At 37.0% G+C, this 20,226-nt stretch overlaps 1 protein-coding gene across 9 annotated transcripts in view; it reads right to left on the bottom strand.

Moving 5' to 3' along the window:
- ESR1 (estrogen receptor 1) overlaps nucleotides 1-20,226 on the bottom strand; it is a 527,593-nt gene that overhangs the window by 328,035 nt on the left and 179,332 nt on the right. For 7 of the 9 annotated variants that reach the window (XM_007484758.2, XM_007484760.3, XM_007484757.2 and 4 more), the window contains one exon: nucleotides 1,100-1,607. In XM_007484758.2, the coding sequence (XP_007484820.1) occupies nucleotides 1,100-1,536 (437 nt within the window). In that variant the 5' untranslated portion in view covers nucleotides 1,537-1,607. Of the gene's footprint in view, nucleotides 1-1,099; nucleotides 1,608-3,583; nucleotides 3,937-20,226 lie in introns of those variants that run through there. The other 2 variants (XM_001370990.4, XM_007484764.3) reach the window with 2 other exon arrangements.

Genomic DNA, 20,226 nt, shown 5'->3' with positions numbered 1-20,226 from the left:
GGACATTTAGTAGTAACTCACAGTTCCTGGTGTTTATTTGGGTTTTATTCTCCGCCCCACTTCACTTGCCGTCGCCACCACCCCCGCTCCCTAGATAACTGGTCCTTTGTATGTACAGTGTTTTAAGGGTTTGTTTGGTTAGAAAGCACACGAGGTTCTCGACCTGTTTCTCACGGGGAGGGGATTGGGACCAGGCCGAGGGGGTGGGAAAGAATGGGGAGGGGGAGCCTGGGAATAGGATTTTCAAAATGCAGCCAAGAGAAAGAACTTGACTTCAGAAGATGGGAATACAAAATAAGCCGCTCTTTTCTTGCTCTCCCTACCCCACACTTCTGTCTCTTTCTGCCTCTTTATATATGTGTGTCTCTCTGTTATCTATCTCTATGGATTTCTGTTCTCAGTGTTTCTATTTGTCTCTGTCTTTGTCACTGTTTGTGTCCTGATCTGTGTCTATATCTCTGTCTTTGCTCTTTGTCTCTTTCTCTCTGTCGCTGTCTTTCTTCCGGTCCATTTCTCTGACTCTCTACCTCTTTATTTTTGTCTCCATAGGTCTCGGTCGGGCTCTCTGTTTATCTCTGTCGATCTCTTTATCGGTCTGTCTTTCTCCTCAGCAGGAGTGCAATATGCTGCCTGACTTCCCCCGGGCGGTGTCGGCAGCCTTCCTTCCTTCCTTCAGACCTTCCTTCATTTTATCCATTCCTCTTCCAGCCAAAAGCCTGGACAAGTTCCTCCTCACCTGCCCAGGTAGGTAGAGGGAGGGACGAAAGGGGCGGGGGAGTGTCTTAGCTAGGGCCCAATTCGCCCAGATCGGCACCTCTGACTAAGAACAGTCTCCTAGCTCTCCGTGAACCTCAGGAAGGAAGCCTCGCTTACCCCCAGGCCGCTTAGGGACCCCTCCAGTTCCCTTCCTGGTACCCCCTTCCATTCTAGATCCCGGTCTAGAGGAAGCACCTCCCCTCAAGTACAGAGGCGCGCGCGCGCGCATACACACGCACAAGCACCCGCTGTCTCTCACACAGGCTTCGAGAGACACATTGGCCCCGGGGGAAGGCGAGTACCCCCCCCCCGCCCCCGCCCCCGATGTCTCGGCTATAGGTACCTGTAGAAAGCCTGGGGGGCGGCCTCTCTCATGGCATAGCCACTCTGCTCATTTTCCAAGTAATAGGGCACCTGCTGGCTGTGATGGTGCAAGAAGGGCGAGAGCTGGGGCGGTGGGTGCAACAGGACCAGCGGGCTCGGAGACACGTTGTTCAGAGAGTGGAACCCCCCCAGGCCGTTGGAACTGAATGTCTCCGAGCTAGGGTTATAAGTGAGGTTGGACGAGCCATAAACTGGCGCTGCGGCTGTATTGAAGTCGTAAGCAGCCCCCTCTGGGTAGTTATAGACCCCTGTTTTGTTGCTGTCCACGTACATCTCGCCCAAGGGTCGATCCAGGGGAATCTTCAGCTGCTGGCGATTCAGAGGCTCCAGCTCATTGCCTTGGATCTGGTGGAGCAGAGCCACTCCAGACGATTTGGTGTGAAGGGTCATGGTCATGGTCAGTAGCAGCGAGCAAGGCGCATAACTGGTTCCCGGGGCAGCAATGGACTCAGCAGCCGGTGGGCCACCTGTAGAAAGAGGACAAGACGCCGTCAGTCCCAGCGCAGGGCATGTCTACTTGAGCCCTCCCCAGGTATTTCACTGGAGCAGGAGCAAAACTGTATGGCGGCAAGCGCTCAGAAAAACTCGGTCTGTCTCTAACTTTAAGTACTTACTCCTCATCTGAGCTAATATGCATTACAAAGGTACTGGAAACTGGCCAGATACTGTTGCCTTGCACTGACATTGGCTTAAACATCACTCCAGGCACAACTCTTTGGAGAGAACCCAAAGAATTGCTTCCCTGAACTTTACTTTACTAGTATTAGTTGTTTAATTGAGTCTGAATTTTACAAGGGGAGGGGAGAGCACACAGCAGATTACTCCCCCAAAGGTAGCTAAGGAAAAACAGAACTTCATATCAAAGTGGGAAGACAAATATAGTGGTCAGCCTTTTCTCATTTATTGCCTTCTGCCCCCTACTTAGGCTCCAATCTATCTCTGTTTATCTCTTCCCTCTGTTTGATTCGCTTTTCATGTTTTCTAGAAATATGTAGTGTGTACAGAAAATGACCCTGGGTAGGTCTATTCTGTAACCAAGATATGGCAGATAGAACTGAGTGTGTGGTTGCCTATGCAGCCAGCCACAGACGGCAAGACTATATTTAGCCACTGCAGGAGAGGATAGGAGGCGTCTCTGTAGGGAAGGAAAAAGACAGGAACTCATATACTGTATATATTTCTATGTATATATTTAATTGTCACTTATATTAGGAAGTGATGCTATAGCCTGAGACTTGAACTCAGTTTCCTCATCGCAAAATGAAGTTGCTAGTCAATCACGAGTCCTTGCAGCTCTAATACTATCTGGTATTATGAAGTATAGTGCTCGCTACCATTACTTAAATGATTCTCCTATGAATGGCATTTCACAAAAATGTTCCAATACATGCACTTGGGTGTTTGTACCTCTTCAGGCTCTGCTACCAAAACTTCAAAAATGCATGTAAAATATGGCATTTCTATACAAATTTAAATCAGCCAGACTAGCTAATAAATGTATCGAGCTGAATAGATGACTAAACAAAAAAAAATTAAAGATATAATAGTATTTTTCTCCATTTCTCTAAATGATTCTCCTTAGTGAACTCTGGCTGGGGCAATCAACTGGTTATCAGTACTTTTTAGAATCAAATGTCCCTATTTTTTTTTAATCTGAGCCAAACAGAAAAAAAGAGAAGAAGCTTGCATGCTGGGTTACAAACTTAGCAAAGAAAAGCATAGTTGGAAAAAACAAAAGGTATGGTGACTATGTTGTAACATTTATTATTCACATTTTTCTGATATTTTGTGCCTCTAATTTTTTTAATTTTTCACCAGGCTAGAACATTCCATTTATACTTCTTTCTAATCTTCCCCAACTCTTAATAAAGGTATCTAAGTACATGTAGATATTATATACAAATGTTTTTCTTTTAACATCAACAATAGATGTGCTTTTTATCAGCCAGCACACATTTGTATAGGCTATAATTCATGATCTCAAAGTCAAGCTTCAATAAATTATTGTGAATGAAATGACATCTCAATTTTTCATTAACACAAAAATGAACTTAGTAAATATAGGCTGTTGGTAATGGAAGGGTTAAAAAAAACCTGTAAAGTTAATCACAGATCTTTCTCCATATGCCTAACTCCAACTACTTTGCAAAACAACTTTTCTACAAATTATTTATTTATCTTCAGTGAACCCTGATTCCATTGTTTTAAAATACCCTTCAGAGTATAAGCAAAAATCTTTAAGTTTCTTCAGAATCTGGACCTGTGACATTTAAGTGCTAACACAAAGAAATCCTGCAAGTCTTGAGAGTACAAAACACACATGCCAAACCACAAGCAGCAAATCTCCTTCCTAAGCTGCAGATACTGACCAAAACAGTAAGGTGCATGCATTCAAACCAGGCTGGGACTACAAATAAGAGAAAGAAACCAAAAACAATCTTACCCTACAGGACAGAGAGCGTCTTTCCTGAAATGTTCCATGGATATGCAGAACTCAAAGGCTGAGAGAGTGAGAATGAAGGAAAGAATGTGCGTGTATGTGCATGTGGCTCTGTATGCGTGTGCGAAATTGCAGGGGTTCATGAAGCAGCCAGTAGGCAGGGCACTTGGCAGCTTCCTGTATGTAAGTCACAGCAGCTCTGCTGCTGCACAAAACCGAATGAATGGCAGTTGGGAGTTTAAGGTTCCTTTACTGCCAACAGAGAGCAACATGGGGCTGCAATTGTAAAATTGCCTCGTGAGATCCGGAGCTCTCAGGCCCTTGAGAGTACTCCTGGTCCTCCTCCATGCCCTCAGAACCTGGAAGCAGCTAGTGCTTTCTGAAGCTATCCCAAACAAGAGCAAAAACAGATCTACTATAAATCATAGGCTTACTGATTAAATAGAATGTCAGTTCAAAAGAAAAAAAGATATCAAGTTTGGGAAATTTAAACAGGGTGGGTTTTCCAAGAGTATAATTTAGTGTCAAAAGCTTTATGAGATGCTCTTGGATCAAATACCCTTTCCCTCATTCTCAGAGCAGATACACTCTTGTTTTGCCTCCAATTGTACCAGACAACCCAAGTTTTCAATAAATATTTTGGCATTATATAGATGTTTCCAGCTGAAATTTAACTCCTCCAAATCCCTGACTAGACCCATAAACCTCTACAAACAGTTCAGTTAATGGTATTCTATCGATTTACAGAGTATTTTATAATTGACCCAGGGTAAGAAGAGTAGACAAGGTGAGGGTTTCCGTTGTAAACTGCTTTTTGTCTGCAAAATGTGTTGGTGTTATGTTCTGCTAAGGACGCCTCTATATCTCCTCGGTGATCATCCTACTGGTTGACATTTCACTTGGCCATGGCAATGAAAAACTATAAATAGAGCTCCTGCTGGTCCCATGTTCAGATTTTCAGGATTTGACTACCATCCTGTACTATAAGGTATCTCTCTGCTATCTCCTAGGCTTAGGATATATTTCTTAGGGATATAGGAACCACCAAACATATCACTAAACTACTAAACCAACCCCTGGTTAGCTTTAATCTTAAAGTATTAAGCACCTATTCAGTCTTGTGTGGATGTCCTAGAAAGCATGAAGACTTGAAGTTGAAGGGAGAAGAAAGTCATTAAGAATCATAATGATTCTATTATTACATGGAATAAATATTATACCCTTGGAAAACCCTTAAATATTACATTGTGAAGACATATGAGGATGTTTTCACTGGACATCAATAATAATAATAATAAGGAAAAAATTGTCTGAAGCTCTTCATACATGACATTGTTAAATTCTGGCCCTCATTTTTGTTCAGGTTGATCACTCTAACATGAAGCCTATCCAAAAAGGGACCACTTGGGGGCAGGTGGGTAGCTCAGTGGATTGAGAGTCAGTCCCACAGACAGGAAGTCCTGGGTTCAAATTTGACCTCAGACACTTCCCAGCTCTGTGACAAGGAGCAAGTCACTTAATTCCCATTGCCTAGCCCTTACCACTCTTCTGCCTTGGAATCAATACTATGTATTGTATATGTATAGTATAATACTATGTATAGTATAATACTATGTATTGATTCCAAGACAGAAGTTAAGAGGTTTTTTTTAAGACCACTCAAAGGGAATAAAGAAAAAGAAGAATCTTCCAAATTAAAATTTTACTTGAAAATATGAACTATTTTTGTGTCTTACTAGAAAAAAAAGTCAGTTCAAGATGAGTAATAAAGGCCATTATCCTTACCTTTCACCCTCTTCCCACCCAAGCCCTCTCTAAAATCTCCTCCTTTCCAAAGCTAGCCATTTCTTTAGAAGATGATATTCTCTTCCCTAGAGACACAGAGATGGGGGGTGGGGGGAAAGAAACCATTTCTTGAATTGTATTACAGTTATTCTTTCATAAGAGTAAAGTACTAGGACCTATGCCTCCATAACTACCTATAATTATCTTAATGTCCACTTCTAAAAACTGACTTACCAAAAAAGAGATACATTTCCCCTTTTCTATAACTTTTCTGAATAAGGTTATATTATTATGTTAGTACTGGTTATGTCCATAGATTCAAATTCAAGTGCCTGTAGACTTGGGAATTAAACCTGAAGTTCTCAACATCATGGTTTGTAGTCAAAGCACTGGATTTTTCCTTTATTGCCAGATAATAGTATGGCCAGGCAGAGTTTCTTTTCCAGCTCCATTAGTAGCTTCTTAATAATACAAAACATTACCCTTCTACAAGAAGACAGAACTAAATGAGTTTTGTAATGTCTTCCAAAGAGCTCCTAAAGCTATTATAACTGGTTCTTTCCCTCTCACACATGGTGGTTTGGCATTGTTCAAGTTGATTATGGTTTTGCATATAAATGCTTTATTCTTAAGCTGGTTCTTGAATGTTTTTGACATCATCAATTTTACTCTAAAATGGAACAATAATAAAGTTTTTTGCCCAATTCTGTGGTCTTTGTGCTATTTCCTAAATATATCATGGTCCTCTATTTTTAGTGGTTTTGTTGTAGCTCCTAGACTTTTGCTCTGGGCTAAGATTTTTAATTTTCTCAGAATGTGCACCATGGATCATTTTCAACTTTGAATAGACTAGCTATATTTTTAACCAGTGACATAACTAGGCAGGTGCAAGGGGGTGTAGCCACACCAGGATCAACACCAAAAGGGGCACAGAGCCATCTTGAGTCAGCCCCACCTATTTTAATGTGATCGCACTCCCTCAAGCTTAAATGACTTTAATATAGCATTTTAATATGGATTTGAGAAGTTTGGAGATTGGAATGAGTACTAAATCAAAAGAATTCATTGGTTTTTTAAAGTCTATTTGCAAACTTTTCTATATCAAAAAAAAATTCATGTAAACAAGAATTAATTGATCGTAAGTCCTATTGGTACTTTTTTGATACTTCTGTGATAGACCCTCTGATTTCCAGAAAACTTTCTGGTCTTTTATTTTGTTGGTAATATTATTGTTGAGCTCATCAGTCATGTCCAACTCCCCATGACTTTATGGACCAAAACACACCAGATTTTTCTGTCCTCCACTATCTCTCTAAGACTGTCGAAGTTCATGTCCATTATTTCCATGATACTATCTATCCATCAAAGTCATCCTAAATTTATATTAGCAATAAATTATTATAAATCAATCCCTATTATCACTCTCAATTATTGGACCTTCATGATATTAACATTCTATCTATAATGTGCACAGTATTTAATCAATTCATTGTACTTTCACTAAAAATATTATTTCTCTTGCTTTGTTCACTTTTAATAGCAAGTTGCAGTTTACAAAATGCTTTCTCACAAGAACTCCGTAAATTAGAATGTAAGCTTCACAAGGGCAAGGACTATTTCTTTTTGTTGTTCTTGTCTCTGCAGGGCTTAGCACAATGTCTGAAGTATAGCAGGTGTTTCATATATTTGTTAAATTTAACCAAAGTTGACAGAGGAAATATTATTTTTCCTGTTTTATAGATGAGGAAACTATGCCTTGAAAAGGTAGAGTAACAGTCACATAGCCGGTAAACTTCAGACACAGTTCTTGAACCCAGATCTTCACATATGTCATCATTTTCATATAGCATTGTCACCCAATATTTCACTTCCAATTATGAATGAACTCCTCTAGCAGTGTCAGATTTTGGAAGAATTTTTAATTATTTCAATGTCCAATGTTCCAGAGGCTTGAAAGGATAGAGATACACATTTATTAGCTTATAGCACTATTCTATTCTTTTCTAACCTGTTTTCTTAATTGTCTGACAAATTATGTCATTTGTTTTGAACACTATTTCTAGTCAGAAAGCATTTGAAATGATTTATACCTGTCCGGTCTTGAGTCAGATATTATTGGTAGAGGACTCAGAACTGTGTTCAGTGTTATATGTATAAGAAAATGTGGTTACCTAAGTGACTTCTAAGTCCACAAGTCTGAGGAAATATGTGAAGTATCTTATTTAAAAATTTTCATCAATATTCATTAGGAAGACTGATCTACAGTTATCTTTCTCTGTTTTCTCTCTTCCTGTTTCCAGTATCAATATTTTATATATGTGTGTATATATATATGTGTGTGTGTGTGTGTGTGTCATAAAATATTGTAGCATTTTCTAGAATTCCTTCTTTAGCTATTTTCACAAGTACTGTATATAGTATTAGAATTATTATCCCTTAACTGTTTGGTAGAATTCATTTGTGAATCCATCTGATCTGAAACACTTGCCTCTTTACATGCTTCTCTCTCTCTCTCTCTCTCTCTCTCTCTCTCTCTCTCTCTCTCTCTCTCTCTCTCTCTCTCTCTCTCTCTCTTCTCTCTCTCCCCTCTGTCTATATGTATGTATATATACTTATATGTGTATGTATACTCTCTATATCTATATTTCTCTCTCTTCTATTTCTTCTCTCTCCTATCCCCCCTTCTCCCTCCCTCCCTCCTCCCCCTCTCTCTTCTCTCTATCTTTCTGCTCCACCCCTTTCCTTCTTCTTGCCCTCCCAGGCATCAATTACTCCAATTACTTTATGTTGCTCCCTTTTAATCAATTAATTAAAATAATTTATTAAGAATATACTATGTGTTAGTCATTTTGCCAGGCTCTAGAGGAAGATAAAATGAAGCTGCCTGTTCCCAAGGTATTAATTGCCCTTGTAAGTATTTGTCTTTTATGAACTCTTGACATCATAGATTTGCACACTTAATAGAGTTGGAAGATACTTCAGGGATTGCACAGGTCATGATCAAGGTTAAGAACTTAAAGCCACCAAAGGTTCAGTCATTTGACCATGATAATGGTTTAGTAGAAACTTGTGAATTAGTCTCCTGCATCTCAGAATAGTGTTCTTATCCCTATACAATACTACCCCACCTATCAATCATTCAATCAACAAACAATTTTATGTTCCAGACACTATGATAGGCATGAGGCATACAAACAGAAGAATGAAACAATCTCTACTCTCAAGGAGCTCACATCTAATGGCAGAGACAAGAATATAGAATATAATATATGATATTTCTATAAATATATTCACAAATACCATATATAGAATAAATATTAGGAAAAGATAGATAATTGAAAAGAGATATGATTCCCTATGTGTGTATGCGCATGCACATGCACACACACATTCAGTTGATGCAGTCACAGAAATTAGTCACAGATGATGAGGTTTTCATGTGGTAACAAGGTGCCAGACTAACTATAAAATTGGGGTCACACACAGAGATCCCTTTACAAACTGAGCACACTCTGATTGAGTCAGAAGGGAACAATTTGATTAAGCAAAAAAGTAGACACATTCCAGAAGGATTTAAATAGTCAAGCTGCCAGGAGTTTGAGGTGTAAGGAGTACTTTGTAAAGGCATCCCCTAAAGTGGGGCATAGAAAGAGGTTCTCTATATACTTTCCTTTTCAATGGTCATGGTGTCTAGCAGAAAGTTTTCCAAAGGGAGACCTTCTATTCCAGCAGCCCAATATTTCATTAGCTAGCACATCAATTCAATCCAGAAGTAGAGTGGAAAGCTGCCCTGCCCATCAAAAAAAATGGTCACTTTAATGCAGAGCTGCTCATAAGAAATAATAAGTCTGTTCAGACAGACAAAAATGCAAAGAGATAGAATGACCTGGCTACATAATGAAGAAAAAGCTAGCCCTGGCAAACAAGAGCCATTCTATAGAGAGCAACCCTCAAAGAGAGAAGGGACCTCAAGGCCCTGCAATAATTACTAGAGCAGTGAGTTGCCTCAGCTTTATTTCTTCCCTGAATGTGTACCTCACTTCCACTAGATTCTGTTTCCATTCTTCCCATGGGTATTTGTGGAAGGGTGCACTTCAAATTTATAAGGAAACCTTTTGTGACTCTTGTTTTCTTACTTTTCCATCCTAATGAATGCCTTCACTAAGAGCTAATTGCATATGCTAGCTAACTGTTTAAGGAGAAGTACACTGTGAGGGACTTATAAACCCTAGAATTATGAGTAGCCACCCACAATGTACCCTCTAGAATCTGCATAAGCAGTAGTTGCCTTCTGCAGATCCAATTGTCTAATGAAAATGGCAAGATGGGAGAGAAGCTGAGAGACGTTCAACATAAATACAAGAGTTAAGGAGGCTAGGCACTAACATTCCATGGCATCAGGGATGTTCATGTAGGAAGTAAAGCATGAGCTCTATCTTAAAGGAAGAGTGGGATTATATAAGATAGTGCATCCTAGTCATGAGGGCTGGTTAATACAAAGGCTTAAAGATGGGACAGTGCTGTGTGTGAAAAACAGAGAAGACCAATTTGTCTGGATCATGGAATGCATATATGAGATTATAAAGATAAATTGAGGGGCAAATTAGGAGAGATCTAAAAGATAGCCTGAGAAGTTTATATTTTATCCTAGAGGCAATATAGAACCACTTGAAGTCATGGAATATCTTCACTTAAGGAAAGGTTTTCTTCAGTTAAGGAAAATCATTTTGGCGTCTGTATTTAGGATGAAATGGATTGCAGAGAAATCCAGAGAAGGAACTGTGGGAGCAGAAACCCAGAAGAAAAACAACTGCTTGATCACATGGGTCAATAGGGATATGATTGGGGATGTAGACTAAATGATCACCACCAATAATATGGAAATAGAACTTGATCAACAACACATGTAAAACCCAGTGGAATTGCATATTGGTTATGGCAGGGGGGGTGAAAGGAGGGGAGGAAAAGAACACGAATCATGGAACCATGGAAAATTTTTCTTAATTAATCAATAAAATTAAATTTTAAAAAAGAAAGCCTAATTAAAAGGCTGTTGCAATAGTAGGCTAGAAATGGTGAGAATTTAAATTCTAATGGTGGTTGCATGGGTGAAGAAAAGAATTTGATGTAAGAGATGTTGCAGAGGTGGAAATAGCAAGTTTTGGCAACTGATTAGATATATGGGCTGAGGGAAACTACAAAGTTAAGAACTTCCAGGTTACAAATCTGGAAGTCTAGAAAAATGATGTTGCCTTCCTTTACACACAGAAAGGGAGTCTGCTTCCAGGAGTAATGATAACGTGAAATGTAGGTGCCTTGGAGAGAGACTGTGGATCATATGTAAATAATATGTAGTTGCTTCTATTCTGCCAATTATCTGGTTAGAAAAAAATCTTTTATCAATTGGCTATTGAGCCAGAACTATAGGTGTCTTCATGAAGGGTCAATCTCTTCCCCTCATTCTCTTTGGCTGAGCAATAGAGTTTTAACTCTGCTAATGGCATCCAATGAGCATCAATATTTTAAGTGGATAAGCCTTACCTTCTCCACTTCCACTTTAGCCCCAACCTCCAGGTTAAGTGGCCTCCTGGCAGTGATTGATAATGATGATAATAATGATAATAATTGAGGTCAAATGTAACAGTAATCAAGTGATTTAGCAGATAGGCCTGGAGTCAAGAAGCCTCAACTTCCTGAGTTCAAATCTTACCTCAGATACTTTCTATCTGTGTGACCCTGAGTTAGTCCTGTAACCCTATTTGCCTCAGTCTCCTCATCTGAAAACTGAGCTGAAGGAGGAAATGGCAAACTACTAAAGTATATGCCAAAAACAAATTCCAAATGGGGAGACAAAGAGTTGGACACAGCTGAAAAATGACTCAACAACAAAATAAAACAGATATTATTGGTACCATAGCGTCAAAGATAAAGCACAATCCTTTCCATTCTGTTAACAATTACATCAATTAACAATCATCTCTCCCACCCCATCTCGGGACTCACAATTACTTTGTACGATGGTTCTTACAGCAGACTACAAAAATGTCATGAATTGGACTATCAGAATCACATTATTTGATAGTTTTGCTTAGTCATTTGTGGGGGGGAATATTCTTTGTGTGGGTTGCTTATTTGGAAGTGTCTTCAGTCATACCAATGAAAATAAAAATTAAGAAACAAAAATAAATGAAACAAAAAGAGATCTGGGTTCTTTGCCTGCTATCATGTTGATTCTTTTCCATTTTTCTTGAAGATAGAATAGCATCCTGGTATCCTAGCTTGCAGGTTTTTACAAGTAGCTCAGTATTGACTCAATGTGTAAGATATCACCTTCAGAAGTAGCTTCAGGCCAACAGTAGCTGAGACAAGGACCCAAAGAACAGTTGTGCCTCATTTGGACATGAACTTCCTGAGATTAATATTAGCTAAGTACTAAACTTGATCTGAGTCCACTCTTCACTGGGCCTGGCATGGGACAGTGAAGAGTGTGCTCTCAAAATGTTGGAGGAAAATATTTGTACTTTTGTTCATGTTACATCTTTGAAATAAATATCCCATTGTAAAAACTAATTGGTTAATTTAGATAGTTAAATGAACCTGGGACCAAACAGTAGGAGGAAGATAACCAACGGGAGAACAATTTGAATGTTTTAGAGAATTTCCCCCCAACACATTAGGAGCCCTAAGGAAAAATATAACAATCTTTGCTCTGGGAGAATGAACCCAGAGAAAACTCACTATAGTTTGAAAACCAACACAAGATCAAGTGAAGAGTCTAAAAGCTAATAGTTGCACCCAAGTTAGCGAATGAGAGATGGCAAGAAAGCATGCAGTAGCATCTGGAATGGGGAAAATGAAGCACAGATATGTCAGGGGAGGAAGAAGCCAGTGGCAAGAACCAAGGAAATAAGATCAAGATGAAACTGTATATCTACTCCATTCAAGAGTACAGAAAAGAGTAAAGCCTAGGTCTGGCACAAAATCTCAAATTAGCAACTGAGGCTGGAAATGAGTAAACAGAAGAATACTGTGAAGAAATATCATAGGTGTAATCTCAGAGGAATAGAGTAAATCCAAAACAACTATAAGCAAAGCCTGAGAGAGAGAGAAAAAAATGCCTTTGCCACAAGGAAGATAAAAGGACTTTGAAAAAAATGAAATAAGAATTAAAAAAATTAAAGAATAAGGGAAATAAGCTCTTTGGAAGAAAGAATTAGAAGCAAAATAAATACCCAAGTGACAAACCTTCTGAAAATTAAGAGGCCAAACAGAATGAAATGACTTTATGTGACATTGGCACAAAATCAAAAGATTTCAATAAGTAGAAGACAATGTGATGTGTGAATTAATCAAAAACAACTAATCTGAAAATGGGCCAAGGAAAGAAAATTTAACAATATGTCTACCTCCAGAGAAAGAACTGATAAACAGAAGTAGCTATGACATAGTTTTACATATACATACATCTCTTTGTTAAATGGAGGGAGTTAACTGGGTGTTTTAATATAGCAAACAAATAAATAAATTTTGAAGAAGAAAAGAATTGTTGAATTTCCTAACAAAAGTCTACATACCATATTTCAAGAATTAATAAATTAAAACAGTCCGGATTTACTAGAATCACAGGGCAAAATTGAAATAGGATCTACCAGTCATTTTTTAAAGGAACCCCAAAATTAACACCCAAAAATATGGCCAAAATAAGAGATTCCAGGTTAAAAAATAATTACCATAAGTAGCCAATAAGAACTGAAGTATAAAGATAGCACATTAAGGATCACATAAAACTTGACCACAACTTCTATAAAGATAAAGGCAATATCAACTTACCCTGAAAAACTGAGTATAGTACTACCACTAGTCCCTTAATGATAGATGACTTTCAAATATTTCTGATAGATAAGACCTGAATAGAAACCTTAAATTGCAAAAACAAAAATCAAGAGAACTCTAAAAAGGTTGAGCATTTGGAAAAAGCTAAACAAAAACAAAGTACTTACAGTCTAGTAGGGGAAGAAGAGAAAAATGTCCATTTAGAATCCCAATGTTTTCCAAGGATCCAAGAAGGAATTAAGTAAAATAAAGTCTTTCTGATTCTGGGCCAGGTCCTCTACCCACTGTGCCACCTAGCTGCCCAGAAAAGAATAGTCACACCCCTCCAAAAATCACCTTTGGAGGATGGTTTGGAAAGTTACAATCAAGAGGAAACTCAATTGAGGTCTAGATGAGGGGAAAAGAGTAAAATGAAGAGAAAGAGCTGTCTGATTTAATTATAGCAAGAAAACTGTTAAATACATTCTTTCTCTTTTACTACTCTCTTCTTTATAAAGACTGATGCAGGAAGCATGTAGGGTTAGAGTGGATAGAGTGACAGACTTGGAGTCTAGGTTCAAATCTGAACTAAGACACTTCCTACCTGTATGACTCTAGTCAAGTCACTTAATTCCAATCGCCTAGCCCTTGCTACTCTCCTATCTAAGAACTGATAGTAAGACAGAAGTCAAGGTTTAAAAAAAAATAAAGAGATGTGGGGCAAAGAGAGGAAATAGTAAAAAAGGATATGATGCAGGGAAATGCACAATTACAAACATAACATTAATGTGAATAAGATGAGCTCCCACATAAAATAGACTAATGGCTGAATGAATTAGAAAGCAGAATCTAATATGTTGTTTATTAGATACAAAAACTTATGCATAATTAACAGGAAGGAAAATGCAGAATTCATTGTTTCAAACAAATTTAAGATAATAGGGGTGAAATCCAGAATATAGAATGAAGGAATAGGAATAATAGATGTAGTGAAAAGAGAAACAGGGAAAATAATTAATTACGCTCAAGAACAAGATAGACAATGAAATAATATCAAATTTTTAAATGTGATCACTGAAATGCACAAGATTTTTTAAGTACTTAAAGGTAAATTTAGTCAAATTAAGGGGAGAGACAGAAAAACTATAATAATTGGAAACCTTTATATACCCCTTATAGAACTACATTAATCCTAGCTGTGTGGTCCTGAACAAGTCACTTAAACCCTAGCCTTTGCCCTTCTGTCTTAGAGTTGCTAAGACAGAAGATAAGGTTTCATTTTTTTAAACTACATTAATCAACAAAACGAAAGTTAAAGAAGCTATACCACTGCTAGGTTTATACCACAAAGAGATAATAAGGAAAAAGACTTGTACAAAAATATTTATAACCATGCTCTTTGTGGTGGCAAAAAGTTGGAAAATGAGGGGATGCCCTCTGATTGGGGAATGGCTAAACAAATTATGGTATCTGTTGGTGATGGAATACTATCGTGCTAAAAGGAATAATGAACTGGAGGAATTCCATGTGAACTGAAACAACCTCCAGGAATTGATGCAGAGTGAAAGGAGCAGAACCAGGAGAACCTTAAACACAGAAACAGATACACTGTGGCACAATCAAATGTAATGAACTTCTCTACTAGCAACAATGCCATGACCCGGGACAATCGGGAAGAACTTATGAGAAAAAAAAAACCACTATCCACATCCAGAGAAAGAACTGTCAGAGCAGAAACACAGAAGAAAAACAACTGCTTGATCACATGGGTTGATGGGGATATGATTAGGGATGTAGACTCTAAAGGATCATCCTAGTGCAAATATCAATAATATGGAAATAGGTCTTGATCAGGGTCACATGTAAAACCTAGTACAATTGCATGTTGGCTATGGGAGGGGGGTGAGAGGAGGAAAGGGAAAGAACATGAATCATATAACCATGTAAACTTTTTCTTAATCAATAAAACCAAATTAAATTAAAAATTTTAAAAAGAAAAAAGAAAGAATAAAAGAAAAAATTAATAAAAGAAAGAATAAGAAAAAGAAAAAAGGGAAAAAAGAAAAAGTAGAAAAAAGGGAAAAAAGAAAAAGAAAAAAATAAAGAAAAACATAAACATGGTAAGGACCTGAATAGAATTTTAGAAAAGTTAAATATGACAAATCTCTGGTGATTACTGAGTGGAAATAAAAAAGGAATAAATATCTACGCCTGGATATGTCTCCTTTATGCTATATATTAAGGCATAAAAATGTCATAAACAAAAGGGGGGAAATCAAAAATATTAAACTATTTTTAAAGTATTAAAATTTTCTCTTATGACCACAATGCAATGAAAATTGTAACCAATAGACAGCTTTCAAAATAAAGTTTCAAGCTTAAATGAAAATTAAAAATATTAAAAATGGTGAGTGAAAGAATAAATTATAGAAAAGATAATTTCATAAAAGAAAACAGTGCGAGACAACATACCAAAGTTTATGAGATGGAAACAAAGTCTGCTTGAGGTGAAAATTGATATCATTAAACACGTTCATTGGCAGAAAAGTAAATTGGCAAGCAACTAAAAAACCTAGAAGAGTATTAAATAAGCAAATAAAAAACTCCAAATGAGTGAAAAAGGTCTAAAAGTGCCACACTTCAAATCATACAATTAAGTAGCAATTATCAAATCAATTTTGTTATCAGTTAATAATAGAAAAGTTGATCAATGGGACAGATTAGAAGCAAAAGATCACAGACACAAACTATTATAGTACTGTAATGTTTGTTTTGACAAAATCTTCTAGGAAACTGGAATCTGACTGGCAGAAATTAGGTTTAGACTAGCATAACCTTAAGTTTTAAAAGTCAATGGAAGATAATGGAAGACAAAATAAACAAGAAAGAAAGAAAGAAAGAAAGAAAGAAAGAAAGAAAGAAAGAAAGAAAGAAAGAAAGAAAGAAAGAAAGAAAGAAAGAAAGAAAGAAAGAAAGAAAGAAAGAAAGAAAGAAAGAAAGAAAGAAAGAAAGAAAGAAAGAAAGAAAGAAAGAAAGAAAGAAAGAAAGAAAGAAAGAAAGAAAGAAAGGAAGGAAGGAAGGAAGGAAGGAAGGAAGGAAGGAAGGAAGGAAGGAAGGAAGGAAGGAAGGAAGGAAGGAAGGAAGGAAGGAAGGAAGGAAGGAAGGAAGGAAGGAAGGAAGGAAGGAAGGAAGGAAGGAAGGAAGGAAGGAAGGAAGGAAGGAAGAAAACAAAGAGATGCATTGATGATACATAAAAGAAAACCCACAGGAAATCAGAAGAAGACTTAGGATAGTGCAAACAGGCAAGTCAGGTTTAGAACTAACATGCTGAAATGAATATAGTCTCTGAAATTTATTATTTTGTATACAATTTTATTTTTTTTTTGCATGTGGTAATGTTAGGGTTTTTTAAGTGTAGAATAACGAAAAATTAAACATTTTAGCAAAAAGAAATGTGATTAGAATACATTGCAGCAGATATATGAATCCAAGGAGCTAAGGTTGTTCAGTGACTGAGAAAGGTCAAGAGACTTGATGCCTTGAGGTTCAGTGATCAAGAAAGCCTCAGAAAATAGTAAAAGCCCTAAGGGCTAAAAGCAAAGGTCTTTTGAAACAGTTCCAAGGAAGATCTTGGTGCCCTAGGAAGCTGGCCAAATATACACAAAGTCTAAAGCTCAGAATGGGATCTTTAATTACTCCCTCCCTACTCACACCACACCTGGGTCTAACATTTTCAGTAGCAGACAATTCCTCAGACTTTTTCTGGTCCTTTCCTAGTCCATTAAAAATTATCTTTCCTATTTATTATTATCCAATTATTATTATATTATGCTATATCATGAGCAGCTAATAAATTAATTATTTCTAGGTTACTACTTCTGCTTTAAAATTCTCTTCTGTTGTCTCATTGTGGAATTGGAGATGATTCTGCATTTTTAAAACCTATGCCATTGGATTTCCAGTTCTGGCCATTTTGACCAATCTAGAAAGATTTTAAATATGAAATTGGCAGCAGAAGCTAGCTAAAAACTCCCTAGAGGTGTTCAAGCAAAGCCTATGCCAGTTTCCAGTATTTTTATAATGGGGATTCCTTTCCTGCATGAATTGGACTAGATGGCATCTTCCAACTTTCAAGTTTTTAATGATTCTTTGATTTTCCATCATGGAATACAAAGAGTCAGAGGCTGGTGGGTGGGCTATCTGTGTGTGTGTGTGTGTGTGTGTGTGTGTGTGTGTGTGTGTGTATGTGGTAGGGGAGTGGGGGTAAGGTGAGGGGAAATTAGGAGTGTCCAAATAAGGAGCAAAAATGGGACTCATGAAATAGAAGAGGGGGCCAGCAAGAAGTAGTATCTGCAATTCAAGCTGAAAGGATTCAGTACTTGACACACAATAGCTTAAGCGAGAGAAAAAGTGATCTTAATTTGTCACACTAAATTTGACAATCAAAATGCATTTGTTTTTATGCCAAGACATGTGTTCATCCTTGTCTTCTAGTTTCTTCTGCAGTTCCTTCAGCTGGAGAGCCTCTGCTATCACTTTCTTTGTAATTCTCTTTGGTCACTGCCAAACTAATAAGAGGTCAGATGGGGTAAGGGGTTTGAGAAAATCTGTGGGAACTGAAGCACAATATGAGAGATACAAAAATATGCTTACAATTACTGAGAAGCTACAAGAAATTTTTAATTCAAAGAGCCTTGATACCCCAAAGAAGCTTTGATTATTCTTATATACTTAAGATTTCCAATATTTTCAAATACTCAGAACTTCAATAGTGTGGCTACTCATCCAATAATGCAAATCATAAGCCCTCCATGATTTATTAGATGGTTTCCTGAGTTGTTATATCCAATCTTTTCTTGAGTATCAAAGCTTTTTAGCTAATATCAAAGAAAAACTTTGCCATTCCATTTAATTGCCAAATTATACAAATTTGCAAATATGACAACCTCAACTAAGATGAACAATTTGAGATCATACTGAGGTGAGAGTAAAAAGTCAAAGATATGACCAATTTTAAGCTATATGGCAAGTCCAGTTGCAAAGATGAGCAAAGCCAATTTTTATTCTGGAATCATATTGATGACATCAAAGAAACTACTCCATTACTAATGATGAAAGTATTCTTAAATATTTAACATCCTCTTTAATGAATTAGAAAGAATGTTAGGGAAACATCAAATCTAAATGACTAAAATGGATTTGGTGATAAAATGGTTGTTTCTTCTCTGAAAATGTCATTTTTAAAAATAGCTGATAGCTTCTATCTACTACTGAAACAAAGCAATGTAAAGAAAAATATTCATTCTGGATTTTGTTCCACTTCATTATATCATTAGAGTAGGTGCTTTGTACTCAGATACCAATCACAACTCATCAAAACCTCATCCATTGTGATTCTTTTCTAGGTTTCTCAGAAATCCTGATCCTTGAACTGTTTCATTGCTGCCAGTAAAGGTTATCTATCAGGGTATCTATTATTCCTCTTGCTAGGTGACTATTTCTCCTCCTTTCCTAATCATACCTATCATTTGTATCTTTTACCTGACTTGCCATTTGTAAATGCTTGTTGGTGATATGTGCCATAGTTATACCCTACCCTGTCTTTTATACTTTGGGTCATCCCCTATTTTGATTTTTCAGAGATCCTGTATTCCATGATTTGCAGCTATAGTAGAATCATTGCTAATGTCGACTTTTTCAGGGTGGTTGATCCCTCTAAAATCACAGATCAAAGCCCCTGCACAACTTGGTTGATAGTATTCAAGAGGTGTTGTAACTGAACTTGGGACCTCAGAAGAGACTCTTCCTTGGTCCATTCTTGAAATATTTCCATACTAATGGGACCTGGGAGAGATTGTAATGTTGTGAAAGGATTACTTCCCACCATGATGAACTGAATTAGAACTTCAGTGTAGGCACCAAAAGAGTTTCATGATTTAAACAAAAATGTGCTTTTGGAACAACATGGTACAATTGTCCAAATTTGATCCAGTCCCTTCCCCTCCTGTAATTTCTAAATTCAACTCACTTTCCAACTACAACAATCACCTAAATTATAAAGTCTTACAGACTAACTCAATAGACTGCCATTTAAATGCACAAAATAATTTGTTATATATATTCTTCTTACATACTTTTTTTCTAGTTGCTGATATTTTTTTAAATAACCAAGGATCTCATTTGGAGAGTGATGTATTCTAGGGTTTCATGCAACCAGCACAGTGTCATTATCAAACAAGAATGTGTGGAGACACTCATCCTCCAAAGAGAATCTTCCATGTACTGTTAAAAATCTTTGGTAAACACCTGTTATATACTTTTGCTTAAGCAAATATATGGCCCTATGTGGAGATTTTAACAAATAAATTAGTTACCTAATCTTAGTATAGTCTTTAAAGCAGCATTATATTTATTCTATTGAGTTACAGATCTATTTGACATCATCTAGCAATGAGAATCTTATATTTTCTATATCTCTCAATTGTGTTATGGCATTGCTTGCCCTAGAAAACTGTTTGCAAAACCTTCTGCCTTTCTTAAGTTTTCAAAATGGATAGCATCAATATTTGTGTAGATCATTCTCATCAATATTTTAAAGAGATGAGAAACTAAACTTATGAATCGATGGATGACAATGTTAGTAATCAGTCATCCTTCTCCTTCATTATGATGTTTTCCCAAAGATCTTGGGCTAGAAACTAGATGGCCCATGACTCCCCTACTTCTTCATTTGGAAAAAGGACAAATGTTTCCTTGATAAGGCAATTGCTGGAGTGTTTGAATCTCTTTATTGTGGCAAATGTTTTACACTAGCAAACTTCTCTAAGAAAGTTGTAGTTAAAAATTAGTCTTGCCTTTTGTCTACTTTCCATTTTGTGTAGTCAATAGTTTGTTTAAACAATTTACTTAGAACTAATGTGAAGGCACACACTGCCATATTTTCATCTCTATCTTCTATTTGGTATTGATTTTCACCTCATCTTTTACCAGCTTGAATTACATAGATAATTAATTCTGAAATTATTATGACAAATATTTCATTCAAAAAC

Source organism: Monodelphis domestica, chromosome 2, assembly GCF_027887165.1.
Source record: "Monodelphis domestica isolate mMonDom1 chromosome 2, mMonDom1.pri, whole genome shotgun sequence".
NCBI classification, from domain to species: Eukaryota; Metazoa; Chordata; class Mammalia; order Didelphimorphia; family Didelphidae; genus Monodelphis; species Monodelphis domestica.
This window is presented reverse-complemented; position numbering and strand designations above follow the sequence as displayed.